At 36.4% G+C, this 26,187-nt stretch overlaps 1 protein-coding gene across 3 annotated transcripts in view; it reads left to right on the top strand.

Moving 5' to 3' along the window:
• The window catches only part of NSUN7 (NOP2/Sun RNA methyltransferase family member 7), a 52,748-nt gene that overhangs the window by 15,667 nt on the left and 10,894 nt on the right, over positions 1 to 26,187 (top strand). For all 3 annotated transcript variants that reach the window (XM_047855472.1, XM_047855471.1, XM_047855473.1), the window contains exons 5-9: positions 8,010 to 8,162; positions 9,156 to 9,339; positions 10,885 to 11,095; positions 16,912 to 17,055; positions 22,249 to 22,350. In XM_047855472.1, coding sequence (XP_047711428.1) covers positions 8,010 to 8,162; positions 9,156 to 9,339; positions 10,885 to 11,095; positions 16,912 to 17,055; positions 22,249 to 22,350 — 794 coding nt within the window. The remainder of the gene's footprint in view (positions 1 to 8,009; positions 8,163 to 9,155; positions 9,340 to 10,884; positions 11,096 to 16,911; positions 17,056 to 22,248; positions 22,351 to 26,187) is intronic.

The following is a 26,187-nucleotide window of genomic DNA, read 5'->3' as shown; positions in this document are numbered from 1 at the left end:
TGTTTTCCCCAGGGAAGTAGAATCATTGTCAGCTTAAAATGTACCTTACTAAGTTTCTACTGAGGGGATAAAAACTAATTTTAGGAGGTGAGAGAGGAAGTAATTATTTAGCAAGAAACTGAATAAGAATGATTTCTTTCTTATGAAAATTCTGCTTGATCTTTGTTGTTATTGTCTCTACCAGAGATCCTTGTGTTTTATATTCTATGTACCAACTTGTATCTTTTCCTTCATTTATTCATGGCTTTGGAGACATAATCCAAGATGACACGTATTATCATTTTTGACATATGCAAAGTCCTTATGAACTCCTTCCTTGTATAAAATCAATTATGTTTTTAATACTATGTGCATGGGTTAAATAAAAAGATACCACAACCTCTTCCTTTCTTATTTCCCATGCCCTCACACTAGCCCAAAAATGTTCCTGCCAAATAATTTGTTGGACTTTTGTGAGGCAGAATTGGAGAATGAGCAGTGAAAGACTAGAGAGGCAGCAGCAGGGGAAAGAGTTAGTAGTCTGTCCTCCCAAACCACCCAAAACTACTCATCCTGAAATCTTCCACATTACATTCAGGTGCCAACATCTGCCTAGACACATCCTTGATTCTTCTTTCCTCCCCATCTCTGTGCCCATACCATAGCTAATGCTGTAACTCCATTTGGAAAACATGCTTCATGATCTACTTCTTTCCTTTTCCACGACTACATTGCAATTTTCCAAGCCACCAGCTTACTACACTAGCTTCATCGTTGATTTCCCTGCCTATAACTCTTTCCTTCCCGCAATCTGTTCTCCATGGCAGGTAGAGTGATTTTTTTTTTTAATTTTTTTTTTCAACGTTTTTATTTATTTTTGGGACAGAGAGAGACAGAGCATGAACGGGGGAGGGGCAGAGAGAGAGGGAGACACAGAATCCGAAACAGGCTCCAGGCTCTGAGCCATCAGCCCAGAACCTGACGCGGGGCTCGAACTCACGGACCGCGAGATCGTGACCTGGCTGAAGTCGGACGCTTAACCGACTGCGCCACCCAGGCGCCCCGAGTGATATTTTTTAAATATAAATTATTTGGTCATGAGAGAGTATCTTGGGTTAGATTACTGTAAACAACTAGAAAACTGGACAAAATATATGAGGCAAAGATTTTGGGCATTAGACAAGAAGCAGCACAGAAACTTGATCCCTGAGAAAATGAGACCAAATGAGGTAAGCATTAGAACAGTCCTGGCTTTATGCCTCAAGGTACTTTCCAACTGAAGTACAGGAAGGGGGATCCCAAGAGGAAAACGGTAGTCTCACTAGAATTTTGGAAGGTTGGATGATCATTTGTCTTTCCTTCTTTATTCTATTAAAGTGGTAAGGTAATTTATATTGAATGATTTATGAATGTTAAAACCAATCAGGCACTTAGGGGATAAATTACATTTGCTCAGATATATCCCTTTTCTTGTCTTCCCCAGTTCTTTCATTCCCAGTTTCTCATTTGCCAAAATACTCCCTGAATACTTGTTCATGGGCTTGTTTTTTTTTTTTTTTAATGTTTATTTATTTTTGAGACAGAGAGAGACAGAGCATGAACGGGGGAGGGTCAGAGAGAGAGGGAGACACAGAATCAGAAACAGGCTCCAGGCTCTGAGCTGTCAGCAGAGAGCCCGACGCGGGGCTCGAACTCACGGACCGTGAGATCATGACCTGAGCCGAAGTTGGATGCTTAACCGACTGAGCCACCCAGGTGCCCCATGGGCTTGTTTAAAAAAAAAATTTTTTTAAGTTTTTTAAAATTTATTTAAGCAATCTCTACACCCCATGTGGGACCCGAATTCACAACCCTGAGATCAAGAGTTGCATGCTCTTCTGACTGAGCCAGCCAGGCACCCCTGTTCACGGGTTTTTATATCTCATATTCTTTCCACACCTTCTTTGGAAATTCTTAGGCTATTTCACTTAATTAGTGAATATTCTGAAACAGTTGTCAGTATGATGTCTGATTTTATATTCATAGGGGAAATTCAGGCAATTGAATTATTTTTGGCATTAAGAAAATATTCAATTAATATTTAAAGGGAAACATAAACACAATACACAAAAATAAATTTGGAATGGATTAAAGACTTGAATGTAAGAACAGAAACCATAAAACTCCTAGAATAAAACATAGGCGGTAAGCTCTTTGGCTTATCAGCAATATTTGTTTGGACCAGTCTCCTCAGGCAAGGGTAACAAAAACTAAAGCAAATAAACAAAAGCCAAAGTAAATAAAAGCTTTTGCACAGAGAAAGAAATCATCAATAAAAAGGCAAGCTACTAAATGGGAGAAGATATTTGCAAATCACACATCCAATAAGAGGTTAATGTCAAAAATATATAAAGAACTTACACAACTTAATATAAAAAAAATACAACTGATTTAAAAAAGTGGAAAGGGCTTGAACAGACATTTTTCCGAAAGAAGGCAAACAGATGGCCAACAGGCACATGAAAAGATGTTCAACAGCCTACTCATCAGAGAAATGTAATTCAAAACCATCATGAGATGCCTGACACCTGTCAGATTGGGAATTATCAAAAAGACAAAAAATAACAAGTTTTGGCAAGGATGCGGAGAAAAGGGAATCCTTATATGCTCTTGGTGGGAGTGTAAATTAGTGCAGCCACTATGTAAAACACTGTGAAGGGTCCTCAAAAAATAAAAATAGAACTACTCTATGATCCAGCAACTCCAATTCTGGATCTTTACCCAAAGAAAATGAAAACACCAATTCAAAGAGACGTGCTCCCTTGTATTCATGGCAGCATTATTTACAGTAGCCAAGATATGGAAGCAATAGATGAATGAAGATGTAAGATATATATATATGTATCTTACACACACATATATAATGTGAGCTCAGCCATATATATGATTTATATATATATAAAAACTCAGCCATAAAAAAGAATGAAGTCTTGGGGCACCTGGGTGGCTCAGTTGAACCACCCAGTTGAATCAAGTCCAACTTGATTTTGACTCAGGTCATGATCCCAGGGTCATGGGATAGAGCCCCACGTAGGGCTCCACACTGAGCATTGAGCCTGCCTAAGATTCTCTTTTTCTCCCTCTGCCCCTCTCCCCTGCTTGTGTGCACTCTCTTTCTCAAATAAGTTAAAAAAAAGAATGAAGTATTGCCATTTGCAACTACATGAATGGACCTAGAGGGTATTATGCTAAGTGAAATAAATCAAAGACAAATACCATATGATTTCACTTATATGTGGAATCTAAAATTTAAAACAAGTGAACACACAAAAAACAAAAATAGACTTATAGATACAGAAAACAAAATATCGGTTACCAGAGGAGGGATTGGGGTGAGCAAAATGGGTGAAGGAGATTAAGAAATATAAACTTTCAGTTATAAAATAAATAAGTCATGGGGATATAATATATAGCATAGGGAATATAGTCAATAATATTCTAATAACTTTGTTTGGTGACAGATAACTAGACTTAACATGGGGATCATTTCATAATGTCAAATGATATACACCTGAAACTAATAGGATATTGTATGTCAAGTATACATCAATTAAAAAATAATAAGTAAATAAATTGAAGGAAAATGGTGTATTAGGATTCTGTTCTGCCAACTGATGATAGTACCCCAACTCAAACAAGATTTGGCAAAAGAAAGAATTTATTATAAGGTATTTCATGAATGATTGAACATTGAAATGGCAGAAAGGGCAGTGATGTGGCTATGCTTCTACTCAGTCCTGTGACTTAAATATCATCAGGATCCTCTTTGACTGTAGTCACTGCTCTGTGTGCTTTGGCTTCATTCTTTTCTCTTTCTTTGTTCCTGGATTGGGAAACTTGGCTGCTGACAACTCAGGAGCTTTACATCTTACAGCACCAAACACTAGAAAGACTGGCTTGATTCTCTCTTGCTACATCCAAAAATTGCTTGACCCTGCCTTGAGTCAAGTGCCCACCCTCTGCCAACCAGCTGTGGCCAAGGAGACTGAGTCACTTAGGGACACCTTCCAAGAAAATTGTATGACTAGAAGGAGGAAAGGAACATTTTCAGGAGAGGGGGATTTCTATTCCCAGAAGGAAAGCAGCAGCCCTTAAAGTGCAAACCAGTAGGTTTCTACTATAAAAGGAAACATTGATATGCTAAATGTGTCTGCTAAGGGCAAGAACTTCCCATTAACTAGGTATAATCATAGCCCCACCATGATCAGCTGCTAGTCAGAATAACATTCCCTGACTTAGGAAAAGCAACACAAAAACATATAGGAAATATGCCTTTTCTCACCTGTGTGGTTGTGACAGAGACATGATATTCCTAAAATATAGGCTTTTCATTGTTATTTTATCCTTAGCAAATTGCATTTCGCCACTACATCATGAACCATCACTGACTTATTCAAAATAACCCACATGGTTTCTTACGAAAAATAAGAGAATAAAACCTATTATAAGCAAGTGATTTGGATATTTTCTTTTGTATTTATGTATTATCTAAATATTTTAGAACATATTTCTGTTTACCTTCTATCCATTTTTTCTCTTAATTATGTTTTTCCAGTGGTCTATAGGAATAAATATAAAAATGGTATACCCCCCTTTTTTTCTGAAAAATACTGCAACTCCTTTATTATATTTAGAAATCCAATAAACCTCTAATTACATAAAATAATTAATGGAAACATTGGGAATAATTCTTTTTGCCATTATTATTAGATTTAAAGTTTTTTGGGACATACTGTATTAGGTATAATTTGATATTGTATATGTTTATTTCATTTGAGGCCTAGGATACTGTTACCTTCCTTTAGAAGCAGCATATACTTTTGCTACTGTAAGGCTTCAACTAGACCTGGGGCACTAACAAACCCAGGTGACTTAATATTCTGGGGTTGAAATGATTGGAAGCTGGGCTTTATTCCTTGTGAAGGCCAGTTATTCCTTTTTACTTTATTCCTGGGGTTGTCTTTTGGTGACCCAGTTCAAAGCCTGAGGACATTATCAAAGCCCCCCTCCCATAAAGTTGGCATGCCTCAGATTTCCATTTTTGTTCCCTGTGGCCAATGAGTTGTCTTTAGCTCTGCATGTCTCTCAACTTCTCAGGCACGTATTTCAGAATTGGCAGATACTTTTTCATATATGATGCTTCTTCTACTTGGAACACTGGACAGCTTGTCTCACATACCCCTCATCCCTTATTCCTGGCTAACTCCTACTTCTACCCTTATGGCTTAGCCTAAATGTGATTCCTGGGAAACTTTCCTTGACTCCCCTTGAGTCATCATAGTATCCTGCCTTCCTTTGTCATAAATACTTATGACATTGAAAATTAGTTGCTTTGTCTCCCCTTACCAGACTCTACATTTTGTGATATCAGGAACGGTGTCTTCCTTGCTTATCCCTATGTTTCTGGGACATAAAACAGCACCTGGAATATAGTAAGGAAGAAAATATTTGTTCATGAATTAATTGATATTTCTCTATTCTTAAATGGCCTTCCATTTCCTACAGAAAACATTCCCACTTCCCATGCATGGGTATATAAGATTTTTGGTGATTTGAGGCCTGGATCTCTCACCACCCCATATTCTACAAGTATGCTTTGCCGTTTAACATCTCTGTATCTTTATTGTACTCTGCCTTCTGTGTGTCTTTTCTCCTTTTGTGGTCTGGAAAACTCTTGTTCTTCCTTTAATAGTTCAAGTTTCTCCTTCTCTTAGAAGTCACTTTGGGCTGATTTTTGTTCTTTTTCTGATACATTCAATTTGTTCTTTATCTGTGTATCTTACAACATTCATCACGTTGTGCTCTAATCGTTTATACGTCTATTATACCACCAAATTATAAGTTACATAAGGGTGGAAGCCCAGGTTTGATCACACTTCTTAGTTAACAATATTAAAAGAATAGGCATATTAATTATTATCACTTCTTGAATAGCTTGACTTGGAAGTACATTTTCAAAAGTACCTTGGCTACAATTCTGTAAGTTAGATATTAGTTCCTAATTCCTAGTGCTTAGAAAAGCTAAATAACCTATCTAATGTCATGTAGCTAGTAATTGATGGAACCAGAATTTGAATCCAGGTAGTCTGATTGCAGAGTCCAAACCATACTGTCTGGAGAGACAGAGGGAGAGAATGGCAGAGGGAGAGGAAGAAGGGATGTGGTGTGCTATTAAGAGGGGCAAAAATAGTTCCATGTGTGGCCAGATTTGTGGACGGGAGTGGTGGGAATGTGGAAACTGAGGACTGAAGAGTTGGTTCGGGTTAAATTATTAATATCCTAGTGTATCATGATAAAGAGTTTAGATTCCGTCCTGTAACTAATGAGTTCATTTTGGATGTAAGCTTAGAAATTACATAACTACAATTTAACATATAGAAAGACAGCGTTGGCTGTTTCCTGGCAAAGAGGTAATTAGGCAACCCTCTGTGATAACGTTCAAATTATAGCAGGAGGTGGACTTCTGGATCCAGAATGTTGAGAATGGTTTTTGCTTCCATTTTCATCATTGCAGTCCACCTACACCTGTGGAAGAAGTTTTTTAGTAACCACAGGATGTTTCATTTATAAATGTAATACATGTCTGGTTATCTTAATAGCATTTGGATTTGGTCTTTATCCTCAATCTGATATTGTGTATTTATACAAAAATCTTTATAACTGTATATATACTTTAAATTATTTTTGTGTGATTAAATTATATTAAAATTCACAGTCTGAGCTCCATCAGTTCAGTTTCTGACTCTTGATTTCTGCTCAGGTCATGATCTCAGGGTCATAAGATTGGGCCCTGCATCAGTCTCCGCACTGGACATGGAGCCTTCTTAAGATTTTCGCTCTCTCTCTCTCCCTCCCTCCCTCCCTCTACCCCTCCCCTGCTTGTGTGCACACACACTCTCTCTCAAAAATAAACAAATAAACAAATTAAAAAAATAGGGACACCTGGGTGGCTCAGTTGGTTAAGCATCCACCTCTTGATTCTGGCTTGAGTCATGATCCCATGGTACATAGATTGAGCCCTGTGTCTGGCTCTGCCCTGGTGGTGTGGAGCCTGCTTGGGATTCTTTCTCTCCCTCTCTCTCAGCCCCTCCTCTGTGCTCACCTATACACGCTCTCTCTCTCTCTCTCTCTCTCTCTCTCTCAAAATAAATAAATAAATAAACATTAAAAAAAATAAAAATGGGTGCCTGGGTGGCTCAGACAGTTAAGTGTCTGACTTTGGCTCAGGTCATGATCTCACATTTTGTGAGTTTGAGCTGAGTTTGAGTCCCATATTGGGCTCTCTGCTGTCAGTGCAGAGCCTGCTTTGGATCCTCTCAGGGCACCTGGGTGGCTCCCTGGGTTAAGTGGCAGACTCTTAATTTCTTCTCAGATTCACGAGTTCAAGCCCCACATCGTGCTCTGCTCTGTTTTTTGTTCTGGGATCATCGGAACTGGGAAGGACATGATACAGATTCATGACAGTTCCTTAATCTTATTAAGAATACACTGTTGGCAACTATGACAATAACTAGCTATAATGAGTATCTGCCATGTGCCAGGCACTGTGCTGAGTACTTTACACACATGGTTGGTAATCACCACATTAAGGTAATGTGACCACGTTCTACAGATGAGAAAACAGGCTGAGAAAAGAGATTCATTAATAAACCTGAGGTCACACAGCTAGTAAGTGACAGAAACTGAATTTAACTTCAAATTTGTCTGACTAAATTCCACACCTCTTTCACTGTATAAAATTTCTTTCAATCAACAATTGAGATAAATATTTGAGGAGATTCATATCTGTACAGAAGCAGCAAAAACTGAAAAAAGGAGGCAGGATTATTGGATTTCTAATTTTAAATATTATTTTATACTATGAAAATTTAAAGTAGAATTACAGAAATAGTTGTTAGAATTCTAAGTCTAATTTGTGAATTTTTCTAGTGGAAAATTGATAGTCTTGTCTTCAATGCAGTAGTCACCAAAAATGGATTTTCTGTCTCTAGTTTTAAGATAAAATTGGCTGCAGCATTGGCAAGATGTCGAATCAAACACGATGCCCTTTCAATTTACCACATTCTTCCAGAAACAGTTAGGAACCAGGAACTAAGGGCCTCCACTTTGCCACTTTATGCTTGGATAAATACTTGTAAAATCAGGTAAGAGTTTTAATCAAATCCTTTATTTTTATTTCAAGTTGCTAGCCTTTCTAAATAATGTGATAAGAAATACTACCTTTCTCCTCGGTGGACATGTCTAGGGGAGTGACTGGGAAATCATGATTTAGTTCAGGATCTTATCAACAAATTCCCTGAAAACTGGTACAGTGTCTCTGAAAAACAGTATGGAGGTTCCCCAAAAAGTTAAAAATAGAACTACTCTATGATCCAGCAATTATACTACTAGGTATTTACCCAAAGGATACAAAAATTGGATTTGAAGGGGTACATACACCCCGATGTTTATAGCAGCATTATCAATAATAGCCAAACTATGGACAGAGCCTAAATGCCCATCAATTGATGAATGGATACAGATACAATGGAATATAACTTTGCCATCAAAAAGAATGGGATCTTGCCATTTGCAATGACATGAATAGAGCTCGAGGGTATTGTGCTAAGCAAAATGTCAGAGAAAGACAAATACCATACAATTCACTCATATGGGGAATTTAAACAAACAAAAAGATGAACACATGGGAAGTGGGGAGAAAAAAAGAGGGAAACAAACCATAAGAGACTCTTAATGATAGAGAACAAACAGAGTTGATCGAGGGAGGTGCATGGGGGATGGGCTAGATGGGTGATGGGTATTAAGGAGGGCACTTGTTATGATGAGCACTGGGTGTTATATGTAAATTATGAATCACTGAATTCTACTCCTGAAACCAATATTGCACTGTATGTTAACTAACTAGAATTTAAATAAAAATTAAAAAAAAAACCCACCAAATTCCTAAATGGTAATTACATAAATATGTTAACTTTTCTGTCTTTAATTATCTTTAAACTTATTGTTGGCTAAAATTATAAGTTCCATTAAATGCAATAGATGCAGTGATACTTTTTTTGGGGGGGGGGGTAAAGATGGTAATGTTAAGTGCATTTTTAATATATTTTTAATTACAACCTAATATTGCATATTTACAGCCCTGAAGAAGTTTATTATAGTTTGAAGAAAAGAGGCTATAATAAAGTCAAATCTGTATTGCATATTGATGATAAAGTCTTTGCTGTGGACCAACATTGCTATGATGTCTTAATTTTTCCATCTCATCTTAAAAATAATCTTCTAAATATAGATCTTTTCAAAGATTATAAACTTATATTTCAGGTAAACATTTACTTTCATTGTGATTCTCAATAATCCTACTTATTCAAAGAATCTCTCTACTTAAAAATAAAACCTAACACGGGGCACCTGGGTGGCTCAGTGGGTTAAGTGTTGAACTCTTGATTTCGGCTCAGGTCATGATCTCTTGGTTTGTAAGATCAAGCACTATTGGGTTCTGTTTACAGAGCCTGCTTGGAAATCTCTCTCTCCCTCTCTTTTTGCCCCTCCCCCACTCTTTCTCTTTCTCTCTCAAAATAAACAAACAAAAAAAAAACACTTAAAAAAACCCTAACAAACTGATTATATTTTTATAGATGATCAAAAAGGTTAATAAAGCCTAATTTTCAACCTTGAATAAAATTAATACCCCTACAATCAGTGTTCCTATTGTACTCTAGCATCTTTGTCCCATGTAAAGTTATGAAGAACATGTTCTCCTTCTCAGACTCTATAGACGGGGATAATTGTATTGCTGGCAGCTGAAAGGCTGTAGTTTTCTCTTCCAAGGGAGGATTAAAAAAAATGCAATGAGGGGTACCTGGTGGCTCAGTCAGTTAAGTGTCCAACTCTTGGTTTTGGCTCAGATCATGATCTCACAGTTTTCTGAGGTCAAGCCCCTCATTGGGCTCTGTGCTGGCAGCTTGGAGCCTGCTTGGGATAATCTCTCTTTCCCTCTCTCTGCCCCACCTCCCAATTGCACTATCTCTGATTCTCTCTCAAAATAAATAAATAAAATAAAATAAAAAGTGCAATGATACCTTTTCTACCTTCCATTTCTGGGGAAGATGCTAGTACCATCCTGAATTTGAAAATGCAATATGTAATACCTTCCCATTATTTCCTTAATATGGGCTTAGAGCCTTGATTTGTAAGAGGTATATGATGACTATCAATGTAGGGAGAGAATATGAGGAATAATGTGGTTTCAACAGAATGAAAAACAATTAGATTCAATAGAATGAAAAATCCTCAGATTCCAATTTTTGCTTCAGATTTACCTTGTTCTCCTAAGTTTTATCCCTTGACAGCATCCATACTCTTGGGTAGAATGTCTTGGCCTTTATTCAGTAGTGATACCCTGCTGAGCACAGAGATCAACTACAAAAACTCATCTGTCTAGCCCCCTTTTATGAGCTTGTCAGCCATCTTGTAATATCTGTTAACTAGCAGCAATTTAAATGATAGTGTAATGGGGAAGAAAGAATGGAAGTAGCTGATGAGTTTTCATCAAGGGGTAAGAATGGGAGCTGTAGTAGGATATCACTAATCTATTAATTACATTTTGGGGATTTTGGCATTGTCTTAGTACTATATAAAAGTTAAATGATAACTAGGCTAAACAAAGTTCATGTCTTTGTTTTAAATCTGTTTATATCAGTTATTTTTGTTAACTTTGTATTCTAACATATATTAAGGTGTTTTAAACTCAAAAGGATTAGGTATCTCAACACTCCTACCAAGTACTTATTTTACCTAAGCAAAAAGAAATCAGTTCATGCCTCTTGTCAAACCCTTTGAAGTTCTAATCATATCGTTATCTTATAGGACAAATCTCGAAGTCTCGCTGTCCATTCTGTAAAGGCTTTATTAAATACGGATGATGATATCTTAATGGTCAATACAGGTTCATGGTACACAGTTGCCCATATGTCAATATTAACAAATAATAATACCTCAAAAATATTTGTGTGTGGAGTAAAATCTCAAGCTAAGGATCCTGACCTGAAGAACCTTTTTACAAAAATGGGATGTAAAAGTATGTATAAATATTTATTTGTTTGGTAATTAATGTTATATGAAATTTAGAAATGTCAAAAATATTTGAATTTGTTACCTTTTGTAACATAAAAACTCTTTATATACTATACTCTTAAAATCTTCACTAATTCATATTATACCAGGCTCTTCTCATTGCTTAATATTGGTTAAACAACTATAGTTGAAATGAATGAATATATTGGCACTTTGGTACGTTGCTTGGCATTAGCTACTGTATAATTTGGAGTTCAAACAATAGTTAAAGTAGGTGGTACAAATTATCATCCTTTAATATATAAGAGCACAGTCAAAGAAGCGCTTGACAGTATTAATATCTAGGATTAGAAGCTAAGTCCCTTAGGCTTCTTATTTTCAAAATCTTTTTCATTGGATCATGCTGTGACCAAAGATAACATTTTATTATAGGTTCAGTGAGGCTGAAAAACTAAGCAAAACTTTTGACAGATTCACATCAGATCAAGATGATCTGGGATTGTTAGTGCCAGATGTAGCTGCCTACCAGAAGCAAAAGTTAATTTCCTCTGGAAGAAAATAACATCATCCTAGGTCTCATATTATCTCCTAATTGTTTTCAAATACAATGTCTGGTACTCATTAAAAAACAACAAAAAAAAAGACAAACAGGAAGAAAAGATATGACTGATATAAAGAGAAAAATACTACAATAGGAGCAAGCCCACAAATGGTCCAGATACTAGAGATATCAGATGTGGACTTTATTTAAATTTTTTTTTTTTCCAACGTTTATTTATTTTTGGGACAGAGAGAGACAGAGCTTGAACGGGGGAGGGGCAGAGAGAGAGGGAGACACAGAATCGGAAACAGGCTCCAGGCTCTGAGCCATCAGCCCAGAGCCCGACGCGGGGCTCGAACTCCCAGACCGCGAGATCGTGACCTGGCTGAAGTCGGACGCTTAACCGACTGCGCCACCCAGGCGCCCCAGATGTGGACTTTAAAATAACTATGATACATATGCTAAAGAGACTAAATGCCAAGTTTCAGAATTTCAGTAGACAACTGGAAACCGTAATTTTTTTTAAGTCAAAAGAAAATTCTAGAACTAGAAAATACAACATGTGAAATTAAGAAGTAAGTAGATTTAACAGTAGATTAGGCAGAGCTAAAGAAAGAATAAGCTAACTGACAAACCACAAAAATATCCAGACTGAAGCAAGGGGAAATAAAGGGTTAATAATATGGAAAAGATCATAAAACACACATGGGACCCAGTGATTCAGTGATCTTCCATATGCTGTGATGGGAACACAAAGAGGAGAAAATGAATTAAGAGATGATATTTGAAATTAAGGCTGGGAGTTTTTCTTTTTTTTTTTTTTTAATTAAAAAAAAATGTTTATTTATTTTTGAGAGAGAGAGGCAGAGTGCAAGCTCTGTGAGCACAGAGCCTGATGCACAGCTCAAACTCAGGAACCATGAGGTCATGACCTGAGCTGAAGTCGACATTTAACCACCCGAACCACCCAATGCCCCAAGGCTGGGAATTTTTCAAAATAGATGAAATGAAGCCACAGATTCAAGAAGCCCTATGAACTCCAGTAAGAATAAATATATAGAAAACATATTAGGTACATTGTGGCATAACTGCTGAAAACCAGAGACAAAGCAGCCCAGGTGGTAATATATATTACCTTTAATGGAAAAGCAATAAAACTAAAAACTTAACTTTTTAACAGAAATAACTGAAACCAGAAAACTATTAATGTATTCATAGTGCAGAAAGAAGCTACCAGTTAGATTTCTAAAGTCAGCAGAAAGTCAGTGGTATATGTTATATCTGGGGCAGTCAATACACAAATAATTAAATAATGTTTAACTAATAGCTAAGAAGGGGAAGAAAATGGAATATGGAGTTGGAATACCAATTAACATAAAAAAGGTAAGACAAAAAAAGGTAAGACAAATAGAAAACAGATTAAACTTTAAAAATATATGTATTTTTATACATATATATATATAAGAGAATATATATGTATAAATATATTTTTGTTTATAAGAGAAACCCTTAATTACATAGAAGGATATAAAAAAACGTAGAAGGACAGAAAAAGATATACATTACATATACCAACAAAAGAGCTATTGACAAAGTAGATTTAAATAAGAAACATTACTAGAAATATAATTATGCTCATCAGGAAAATGAAAGAGTATGAAAGTAGTATGTGCTTAATAACATAATCTCAAAATGCATAAAGCAAAATTATCCAGAACCAGCAGAAAACATACTCTGTATATAGAAAATCCTTAAAAAAATTGTATGAAAAAACTATTAGAACTAATCAATGAATTGAAAGACACAAATATAAAAAATCAATTATTTCTATACACTAGTAATAGATAATCAAAAAGTGAAAGTAAGAAAACAGTCTTATTTATAAAAACATTAAAAACATCAAACTTCCTGATCAATGTTGTATTGTGAGTCATAGGCAATATGGTAAAAAAAGGAAGAAATAAAAGATATAAAAATTGGAAAGGAAGAAATAAAACTTTTTTATTAATAGGTTGCATAGTTATATATGGGGAAAATCCAAAATAATCTACAACTAAACTATAGATTCCACAAATGATTTTTGTAAGGTTGATAGATACAAAGTCAGCATACAAATTCAATTTCTACCTACCAAAAATGAAAATTTGAAAATGAAGCAGGTATCTTTTATAATAGTACCAAAAACCATAACACATTTAGGAGTACATCTAATAAAAGATGTGTAAGACCTCCTCATAAAACTATAGACCATTACTGAAAGACCAAAGACCTAACCAAATCTAAGAATAAATCACGTTCATGAACTGAAAAATTCAATGTTATAAAGATGACCTTTCTCTCCAAGTTGATCTTCATGGATTCAGTTCAAGCCACATGACACTGTAGAGTACTGAGATTTTTTTTTTTTTCAGTAAATGGGGGTAGAAAAAATGAAACTGACCTGTACTTCACACCATCAATACAAATCTAGAGTCTCCTAGAATTTATTATAGGAGAAACACTTAATGACTGGGATTGGCAGATTTCTTAAACAGGACACATAAAGCACTAATCATAAAAGAAAAGATTTATAAATTGGACTGTAGTAAACTTTTGAAAAATTTTAAATTTCTGTGCATTAAGATTAAGAGAGTGCAAAGGCAAACTGTAGAGAGGGAACATATAAACTAGTGAAGAGTTTTTATCCACAGTGTATAAAGAATTCTTACAAATTAACAATGAATAGACAACCTAACTGGAAAATGTGCAAGAGACATGACCAGGCATTTCACAAAAGAGGATATCCAAATGCCAAAAAAAAAAAAAAAAAAAGTGAAAGTCATCAATCCCATTCCTAATCAGGGAAATGCAATTAAAATCACAACTTACCGCCACATGTCCACAGAATGATTAAAATGAAAAATATTGGCAGTACCATGTACTGGCAAGGTAAAGAGCATTGGGAAGGCTCAAACACAGCTGGTGGGACTGTAAACTTGTGCAATCACTCTAGAAAGCTAGCATTAATCATTAAATTGAATATGTACATACCAATGACCCAACATTTCACTTCCAGTTACCCTCTGAATTTTTACCGAGTTACCAAGAGAGAATAGGAACCTCTAAGTAACCAAGCAGTAGAGGAAGGAAGTTTCTTCTTTTAGAAGTATTCTAGCTAATATGAAAAAGGTATGACAGAATTAAAATAGGTGACAGAATTAAAATCGGACTATTTTGCAACCTCTTTGCTGGTGCCAGAAAGATAACTTAGTGGATAAATATGACATCACTTGTGAAGTAGTTTTGCTCCCCTCTCCACTCTCTCCACACCCCCCCACCAAAAAAAAGGAAAGAAAAAGAAAAAAAAAAGCCAGAATCTAATTAAGCTTCTAAAGATACAACTAGTAAGTTATAAGAAGCACAGAACACAGGAACATGTTAGAGTACACTCTAGGGAAGCAATTAGCAAAATCCAGACTGTAGAAAAGCTGTCCGTAGTACAAATAACCATGTTTCATTAGGGAATACGTTGTAAAAAAAAATGGAAAGGGAACCTATCAATAAGAAGAAATTTAAAATAAGGCTTATCAACTAATTGCAATGTATGTACTTTATTAAAATCCTGATTCAAACAAATTGTAAAAAACTTTTGTCATGTGTGAGACTATGGGGAAATTTGAGCCATGATTGGATGCCATTATTTTTTAATGATGATAAGGAATTCTTATTTTTTTTAATTTGTGTGGTTATATTTTTAAAGGAGTTCTTTTAGAGCTATGTGGTGAAATATTTATAGATTTAAAATAATATGGGTTGGGGTGGAAGTGGGTACAGATGTAGATGAAACAGGATTGAGCATGAATGGCTCACTGTTGAATCTCCATGATGGGTACTTGAGAATTATTATGTTTTTATGTGTGTTTTTGTATGTTTGAACTTTTCCAATCGAAAGTTAAAAATAGAAAGAAAAAAAAAGGAAAAGGCCCAGTAATTAAAAAAAAAAAAAAAAAAACCAGTTTCAAAACAGACAGAATAGGAAGATGAACAGGGTGATCAGACAAGAGAAAGGGGGTGGGGGAACAATTTTAGTGATGACTCCTTAGCAGGTGAGGGGACTGGGAGTCATTGCATAAGTGGAGGGGTGGCCTGAAGATAGGGACACAGATTATTATACTCAGTGAGGGCAGACTTCCTTCCAACTAAACTAAAGTCCTTAAGGAACATTAGACTGCCTCATAAATACTACTGATACCCATTTTTTCTCTGAGGAAGATGGAATATAAAAGGAGATTACAATGGGAAAGGGAAATAACCAACACTGAGCATTTACTATGTGCTAGGCACCATACTAAACTGCTTTATTTCAGTCTTCACCACAATTAGATGAGGCAGGCATTGTTATCCCATTTTATGAGTGAGAAAATGGGGGCTCAGAGAGATTAAGCCACGCAGCTAGTAAATACCGAAGTTGGGAGTCATCCTTGGGTGTCTCTGCCCCCAAAGCCCATTTCCCTCCACTATGTCATAGTATTTTAAAAGAATCTGAAGTTCAGGGCACCTAGGTGGCTCAGTCGGTTAAGCATCTGATTTTGGCTCAGGTCATGATCTCATGGTTTGAGCTCTGTTTTGGGTGAGTTCAAGCCCTGCTTCGGGCGTATATGAGCCCTGCTTTGGGTAAGCCCTGCTTCTCTATCGCTCTCTTTCCCTCTCTCTCTCCCTCTCTTTCTCTGCCCCTGATGGGATTCTCTCTCTCTGCCCCCCCCCCCCCCCCGCCCCTCGCTCACTTGTGCCCTCTCTCTCTCTCTCTCAAAAAAAAAAAGTAATCTGAAGTTCAGAATGAAAAATTATATTTTATGTAGGAGATATTTAAATTTCAAAATTGTTCTCTCAAGTGAAGGAGAAAGAATTCATGTGTTAACTCTGATAAGTTATCAGAGAAGAATAGCTCTCTTTTCTGACTATATGAGATGACTTTTTGTGAGGCTGAGGATTTAAAAATGAAAAATGATAGGGGTGTCTGGGTGGCTCAGTCATTTGAGTGTTTGACTTCAGCTTCGGCTCAGGTCATGATCTCATGGTTGGTGAGTCTGAGCCCTGCATCTGGCTCTCTGCTGTTGGCACCAAGCCCGCTTCGGATCCTCTATCCCCCCGTCTTTCTGCCCCTTTCCTGCTTGCTCTGTCTTTCAAAATAAATAAACAGTAAAAAAAAATGAACAATGATAAATAGATCTAATTACATACTGTATTAAGGTTTTTAATGAATATTTTTGCACTAATTGTTCTGTTTTTTTCCCTCCAAGATATTGAAATACTTCATGAGGCATTTCTGAACATTGAATCAAAAGATCATAGATTGCAGAAAGTTAAAGTGATTCTGCTGCTTCCTCGCTGCTCAGGACTGGGTGTTAGTAATCCAGTGGAGTTTATATTAAATGAGCATGAAGGTACTTTAAAAAATTTTCATTTATAAATTATTGAAATTTGTTGATAAATGTCTAAAATTATTTAAAATCACTAAAATGACATATCAAATATATCTTATTAATGAATAGCTACCATGTATAGAGCACTTACAATGTGTAAAGTACTTTACATTCATTGTTTCATTGAATACTTATAGCAATCCTTTGTGATATGGGCAAGGGGGAATATTAAAATTACTTATTTATTTATTAATATTTATTTGTTTTTGAAAGAGCACAAGCAGGGGAGGGGGAAAGAGTGGGGAGAGGGTCTGAAGCAGGCTCTGTACTGACAGGCTGACCGTAGTAGTGAGCCCTATGTGGGGCTCCGACTCACAAAGCGTGAGATCATGACCTGAGCCAAAGTCAGACGCTCAGCTGACTGAGCCACCCAGGTGCCCTAAAAATATTTAATAATAGGAATGATGTAGGTAATCAGAATACATGTTAGCCAGTATGCTCTTCTGGTATATACCAGTGCTCAAGATATAGGCATTAAAATTTATCAGCATTTTATAGATGAAAATACTGAGACTCAGAAAGATTAATTCATTTTTATAAGGTCACACAAGCTCTAGTTAGTAGCAGAGCTAGAATTCAAATTTAGATCAGCCAAACTCTACAGACTGTGCTCTAAAATGATCCTAATTAAATTATAATCACACTATTTCAAACTCAAGACTTCTATAATCCCTAGTATGTATGTTTTCTGATATTAATACTTCAGATTAAGTATTAATTCTAGAAATACTTTACTTCTTTAAGAAATTATAAAATATTAACATTACCATTCATTGAGCACTCATATATAAGGCACTGAGCTAAGCACTTTGCTTTATTTCACCAAATCCTCACAAGAACTCAATGAGTTAGTTACAGTAGTGTCCCCTTATCTGTGGGGATTTGTTGCAAGACCCCCAGTGGATGCCTGAAACCATAGATATCACTGAACCCTATGTATACTACATTTTTCCCTGTACATATGCCCCTATGATAAAGTTCAGTTTATAAATCAGGCACAGTAAGATATTAATAACAACAATAATAAAATAGAGCAGTCATAACAATATTCTGAAATGAAAGTTATGTGAATGTGGTTTCTTTTTCAAAATATCTTACTGTACTGTACTTACCCTTCTTGTGATGATGTAAGATGACAAAATGCCTACCTCCATGATGAGATAAAGCCAAGTGAGTGACGTAGGCACTATGATGTAGCCTTAAGTTCCTAGTGATCTTCTGCTGATTCGGCAGAAAAAGGATTATCTGCTTCCAGGACTGTGGTTGACCTCCAGTAACTGAAACTGCAGAAAGCAAAACCACGGATACTGTACTCTTACTTCTACATTTTACAAGTTCAGAATCTGAGGCCCAGAGGTGTAGAAGTGTCCCAGGGCCATGTGACTAGCGTCAGAGCCCAGATTCAAACACAACAGCTCTGACTCTGAGGCTGGCGCTCTGAGCCACTTTTTAAACCACAGTGTATGGCCGTGCATTGACTGAAATGCATTCTTACTGTAATCTGTTCCTATTGAAAGCCCTAGTTGAATGAGGTTAACTAGAATATTAGATAAGGAAGACATTTCACCAACATTCAGCAGATAGTGAATACTTGCTTTCTGTTTCTAGCAAGGTCAGGATCAAAAGTGAGAACAAAAATGGAGGGAAAGAAACTCATATTTATTGTGCACAAGTATGTCCCAGTCACTATTCTAGGTGGCACCCATCACTATCACTTAATATTCACAATAACTTTTTGAGGATAGTGTTCTTTTGTTATCTCTGTTTCACAGTGGGGGAGGGGAACAAGACTCTGAGAAATCTCACAAGTTGCTTAAATAGTAAATAGAGAAGCTGGGATTCAAATTCAGATTAGTTAGCACATTCCACAATACTGGACAGTCTGGAACTGGGTTTACACTGCACCCCGTGGAATTTTTGACTTGCTATGGAAAATGTCCTCGCAGTGAGAGTAAAACAGAATAACCAATTCAAGTGGAGAATAGTGAGCTGAGAAACTTTCTATGTTAACTGGGAAATAATCAAATAAGAAGAATTAGTAGACATAGGAAAAGAGGGGAGGGGATAGCTGCAGCTATAATAGACATAGCAGTGAAGAGAGTTAGAGCTCCCAACTGAGAAACTCTGGCCTTATTCTGGGTCATTTTGAAGTGGGAATGCAGAAAAAAATAAACCACAGGTAAAAATGAACTCGGGGTTGGGAGAGGAGCTCAAAGGGAACCACAAGAGACGAAAAGGGAGAAAGTAAAAAGTTTCCTGGGGGCACCTGGGTGGCTCAGTCCATTAAGCATCCAACTCTTGATTTTGGTTCAGGTCATGATCTCACAGTTCATGGGATGGAGCCCCGCATCGGGCTCTGTGCTGACTGTGTGGAGCCTGCTTGGGATTCTCTCTCTCCCTCTCTCTCTGCCCCTTCCCTGCTCTCACATGCACTCTTTCTCTCAAATAAACTTAAAAAAAAATTTTTTTTAAAAGTTTCCTAGGTATTAGCAATGTTCTGAAAACTTTGCTGAAGAGGCAAGAGGATAAGCCAAGAAGTCGTCTTTGGCAAACCTGGAAAAAGGAGGGTTTCCTCTGAGGAAGTAATAGCCAGAGCAAATAAGAAGCTGTTGACCTAGTGCCAAGGGTAGAAATATGACTAATAAGTTTAGTGGGGATGAATTGAAAAGACTTGGATACTAGGTGGAAGGGAAAAATCATGAATTAGTTTGAAAAACATTTTAACATTGAAAAATGTGAGAAACATTGAAGAATACATGAAATTGTTCCTTGCTAATAACTGGGAATTATTTTAAAATGGGATGAAGCAATAGCACTGCTAGGAATTTACCCAAAGAATACAGGAGGGCTGATTCGTAGGGGCACATGTGCCCCAAGTTTATAGCAGCACTTTCAACAATAGCCAAAGTTTGGGGGCACCTGGGTGGCTCAGTCGGGTAAGCGTCTGACTTTGGCTCAGGTCATGATCTCCAGGTTTGTGAGTTTGAGCCCCACATCGGGTTCTGTGCTGCCAGCTCAGAGCCTGGAGCCTGCTTTGGATTCTGTGTCTTCCTCTCTCTCCGCCCCTCCCCTGCTCACACTCTGTCTGTCTTTCTCTCAAAAATAAATAAACATTAAAAAAATTTTTTTGAAAATAGCCAAGTTATGGAAAGAGCCAAGATGTCCATTAACTGATGAATGGATAAAGAAGACGTGGCATATATATACAATGGAATACTACTTGGTGATGAAAAAGAATGAAACCTTGCCATTTGCAACAACGTGGATGGAACTGGAGGGTATTATGCTAAGTGAAACAAGCCAGTCAGAAAAAGACAGATATCATGTTTTCTCATAACAAATGTGGAATTTGAGAAACTTAACAAAAGACCATGGGGGAAGGGAAGGAAAAATAAGTTACAGAGAGGGAGGCAAACCATAAGAGACTCTTAAATATAGAAAACAAACTGAGGGTTGATGAGGGTGGGGGGTTGGGGGGCCGGGGAAAATGGGAGATGGGCATTGAGGAGGGTACTTGTTGGGATGAGCACTGGATATTGTGAGGCGAATGTGATAACCACTATGCTACAGAAACATGGATGTTGTATGTGAGTGATGAATCACAGGAATCTACTCCTGAAGCCAAGACTACACTGTATACACTGTATGTTAGCTAATGTGACAATAAATTATTAAAAAATACATACAATAAAATGGGGTGAAAGAGGTAAATTGATGTGGTTTTATAGTATAATAATGTATAAATAGTCCTTTTAAAAGTGGTGAAGAGGGGCGCCTGGGTGGTGCAGTCGGTTAAGCGTCCGACTTCAGCCGGGTCACGATCTCGCGGTCCGTGAGTTCGAGCCCCGCGTCAGGCTCTGGGCTGATGGCTCGGAGCCTGGAGCCTGTTTCCGATTCTGTGTCTCCCTCTCTCTCTGCCCCTCCCTCGTTCATGCTCTGTCTCTCTCTGTCCCAAAAAAAATAAATAAAAACGTTGAAAAAAAAATTAAAAAAAAAAGTGGTGAAGAGAGAGAGAAAAATGTGAAGTGTAAAAATAAATTGGGAAGAAATGGAGTTTAATTAACCTTTACTGATATTACTAGAATGGGGAACAGCCAAATATATGGCATAAATAATTGGCTCTCCTACTCCAGGGACTTACTGAGAGGCAGAATAAAGAGAAGTTAAAAGTTTGGACTCTGGTCAGATTTCTGAGCTAAAATATGGCTCTTCACCTAGTAGCTATATGACCTCAGATAAGTGGTTTAATGTATGGTTGAACAGTTTTCTTAATGTTAAAAGGGATAATAATGTTTCAGGGGGTTGACAAATAAAATACTGTATACAAAGTAGTATTCAATACATCCTAGTTAATATTATAAGAAGTATGTTTTGAAAATTTTTTAAGTTACTTTAAGAGCTTCTTGATCTGTTTCTTAATCTATGTAGACTAGATTTACTTCTCTGAATTCTTTCCTTCCAAAATTTCTTTCGGTAAGTTAATGTTTTTAACTGTATCCTTTTGTGTTCTTTCCGTCTCAGCTCTGATTATAGCTCATCAGTTTCTGCCTTGGAAATAAATCTTTTTTCTTTTCCTCTATTAGGCTCCACACTTACAGCATTCTCGCTTCTGTGCCTAAATGACAGAACCTAATCTAAGTTAGCTTGTAGGATGACTATCTCAGAAGAACTTAAAGAAGAAAGAAAAACAATACTAAAACCAAACTAAACAAAATTACCCTTATTTCATTTTTTAATTTTGACTCAGCATTTTTATAATACTCTTTATTTAGTTTTAATAAATATTATTAATATTTATTAAATATTAATATTAAATATTTATTAATATGTTAATATTATTAATAGGGAAAATGGTTGGGGCGCCTGGGTGGCTCAGTTGGTTAACTATCTAACTTCGGCTTAGGTCATGATCTCCCTGTTCATGAGTTCAGGCCCCACGTCCAGCTCTGTGCTGACAGCTCAGAGCCTGGAACCTGCTTCAGATTCTGTGGTTCCCTCTCTCTTTTCCCTTCCCCTTACACTCTGTCTCTCTCAAAAATAAACGAACATTTAAAGAAAATAGGGGAAATGATTGAAAAATTAAACAATGTGATTATAGCAATATATGAAAAACACCTAATAGTGATATATTTAAAAGTATTTCTTTGCTTTTAGATACAGGTTTACTTAAAGATTTCTCTCAAGGAGGTACATCAGAAGATAAACTTCACATTCTTGTTCAACAGCAATATGAACAGCTAACACATGCAATGAAATGTAAGTTTATTATCAGTTCAATCTTAAAATACATTGTAAATCTTAGAAACATTAATACTTCATTTATCTATTATAATCAGGCAATGAAGTGTGAGCCATAAGTGACTTTTCCAGAAAACTCAGCCTTAGCACCTTCCAATATCAAAGTATTTATTTTTACCAATTCAACCTGTCTTTTATTATTTTTTTAAATGTTTTTATTTATTTTTGAGACAGAGAGACAGAGCATGAGCAGGGGTGGGGCAGAGAGAGAGGGAGACACAGAATCCGAAGCAGGCTCCAGGCTCCAAGCTGTCAGCACAGAGCCTGACACGGGGCTCAAACTCACAGACTGTGAGATCATGACCTGAGCCGAAGTCAGATGGTCAACCGACTGAGCCACCCAGGCGCCCCTCAACCTGTCTTTTAAAAATAGATGTTGTACTATCATTTGTAGCATAAGTTAGCAAGGACAGTTGCTTAATGCTGGAGTAAAATAGTTATGTATATCCATGATGGAACAGTTTTATTTTCTCTGTTTCTTTTCTTTGGCTTCTTATTTGATGTAGTTTTTCTGTTGTCATTGTGCCTGGCCATATTCTACAATCCAAATTTTAATCAAACTCTTAAGTCTCTTAGTGTTAAATAGAGATTAATAGAGAAGTACAATTATAAATAAAGCCTGAGTAAGTTGAAGTCTGAGTAAATGAGGTCTTTAGGTATTTATTTTATTGTTTCAATCACTCCATTTAGATTTGAGTACCATTTAGATTTTGAGGAGCATTGCCCTCAAATGGATATGGATGTGGAAAATGGAGAAGTCTCTGAGAAATTACATAAACTATTATTAATTCAGTGCATGTTTATCAAGTGCCTACTCTGGGTCAGGCATTATGTTGGATGTTAGGGATATGAGTGTGAATAAATCCTGATCTCCAAAGGCTCAAAGATAAGTATACAGATATAGATAATTCAGTAAATAAAGATATAACATAATGAGGTAGAAATAAGGCAAATGGTAAGCACAGAGCAGGTCTGCTTTTTTAGTTGATGCTCTAATAAACATTAATTTAAACATGATAATATGTAGGGGCGCCTGGGTGGCTCAGTTGGTTGGGTGACCAACTTCAGCTCAGGTCGTGATCTTGTGGTCCGTGAGTTCGAGCCCTGTGTCAGGCTCTGTGATAATATGATAATACGTGTGTGTGTATATATATATATATATATATACATATATATATATATATACACATATATATATATATATATATGATAATATGAAATAAGTTAGTTGGAAGATTAGAAAGTTGGTAAATAATTTTTTGAATTTTTTGATGCTTTCTCAACTTTGTTTAAAATTACAGTATCATCACCTACAACTATCCTCCATCCCTGCTTTTTCTCTATACTGTTTATCAACCCCTAAAGATACTACATGATTTTCCTATGTATCTGTGTCTTATCATATCAATAAAACATGGCGAAGAATCTCCCCAAGGCCAGAGATTTTTGTCTATGTATCTTAGATGCTAGAATAGTGCTTAGCTTATAGTAGGTGCTTGATATGGGTGAATAAACGGGTGAGTTGCAGGTAGTAGTATTAGCTCACAGATGAAAAATCTGAGAGTTTTAAGTAATTTTCCCAGCATCATATAGCAGTAAGTAACATAATTGGGATTCACATCTAAGTCTGTTTCTACAGTCCTTTTAACTAGTTATGTGATATGACTTGTGGGAGAATGGCTGAAGTATCAAGCTCATGGTAATCTGCACTATTATTTGTTTGTGTTTGTAACTAGGTCAGTCACGTTGATTGTATTTTCAATTTCCAAACAGATCAATGAAACCAGGAACTGGTTCTTTGAAAAAAATTAATAAAATTGATACACCCCTAACCAAACTTATCAAGAAAAAAAGAGAAAGCACCCAAATAAACAAAATCACAAGTAAGACAGGAGAAGTAACAACCAACACCACAGAAATAATAAGAGAATATTATGAAAACTATATGCCAACAAATTGGACAATCTGGAAGAAATCAATAAATTCCTAGAAATATATAAACTACCAAAACTGACACAGGAAGAAATAGAAAACTTGAATGGACCAATAACCAGCAAAGAAATTGAATCAATAATCAAAAATCTCCCAATAAACAAAGTCCATGGCCAGCTGGCTCCATAGGAGGAATTCTACCAAACATTTAAAAAAGAGTTAATATATATTCTTCTCAAACTGCTCAAAAAAATAGAAATTGAAGGAAAAATTCCAAACCTTTTGTATGAGGCCAGCATTACCCTGATTCCAAAACCAGATAAAGGCTCCACTAAAAAAGAGAACTACAGGGCTACCCAAGTGGCTCAGTCAGTTAAGTGTCCAACTTCGGCTCAAGTCATGATCCTGCAGTTCGTGGGTTTGGGACCCTCATCAGGTTCTGTGCTGACAGTTCAGAGCCTGGAGATTGCTTTGGATTCTGTGTCTCCCTTTCTCTAGGCCCCTCCTGTGCTTGTGCTCTGTCTCTCTCAAAAATAAATAAATGTTAAAAAAATAAAGAGAACTACAGGCCAATATCCCTGATGAATATGGATACCTACCTAAATTGTCAACAAAATGCTAGTGAATCAAATTCAACACTACATTAAAAGAATCATTCACCACGGTGAAGAGGGATTTACTCCTGGGCTGCAAGGGTGGTTTAACATTGGCAAATCAATCAACATGATATACTACATTAATAAAAGAAAGGATAAGAACCATATGATCCTCTCAATAGATGCAGAAAAAGCATTTGACAAAATACAACATTATTCATGATAAAAGCCTTCAATAAGTAGATTTAGAGGGAACATACCTCAGCAGAATAAAGGCCACATTTATAAAACCCACAACTAGTATCATCCTTAATGGGGAAAGACAGAGCTTTTCCTCTATGGTCAGGAACAAGACAAGGATGTCTACTCTCACCACTGCCATTTAACATAGTACTAGAAGTCCTAGCCTTAGCAATCAGACAACAAAAAGAAGTAAAAAGGCATGTAAATCAGCAAGAAAGAAGTCAAACTTGCACTATTTGCAGATGACATGATAGTCTATATAGAAGACCCAAAAGACTCACCAAAAAATTACTAGAACTGATACATGAATTCACTAAAGTTTCAGGATACAAAACAAATGTACAGAATTCAGGATACAAAACAAATGTACAGAATTCTGTTCCATTTCTAAACACCAATAATGAACAGCAGAAAGAGAAATTAAGGAATTGATTAAGGAATTGCACCAAAAGCCATAAGATACCTGGGAATAAACCTATCCAAAGATGTAAAATATATATACTCTGAAAACTATAAAACACTGATGAAAGAAATTGAAGATGACACAAAGAAATGGAAAAACAATCCATGCTCATGGATTGGAAGAACAAATATTGTTAAAATGTCTATGATACCCAAAGCAAGCTACACATGTAATGCAATCCTTATCAAAATACCACCAGAAGTTTTCACAGAGCTAGAACAAAGAATCCTAAAATTTATTTGGAATCACAAAAGACCCCGAATAGCCAAAGCAATCTTGAAAAAGCAAAGCAAAGCTGGAGACAGCAAAAATTCTGGACTTCAAGCTATATTATATTCAAGCTGTAGTAATCAAAACAGTATGGTACTGGCACAAAAATAGACACATAGATCAATAGAATAGAAAACCCAGAAGTTGACCATGATAGGTCAACTAAACTTCAACAAAGCAGGAAAGAATAGCCAATGGGAAAAAGACAGTCTCTTCAACAAATGGTGTTGAGAAAACTAGACAGCAACATGCAAAAAATGAAACTGGGCCACTTTCTTACACCACACATAA

The sequence above is a fragment of the Prionailurus viverrinus genome, chromosome B1 (assembly GCF_022837055.1).
Source record: "Prionailurus viverrinus isolate Anna chromosome B1, UM_Priviv_1.0, whole genome shotgun sequence".
NCBI lineage: Eukaryota > Metazoa > Chordata > Mammalia > Carnivora > Felidae > Prionailurus > Prionailurus viverrinus.
Note: the sequence above shows the minus strand (reverse complement) of the source record. Positions and strands in the feature narration are given on the sequence as shown.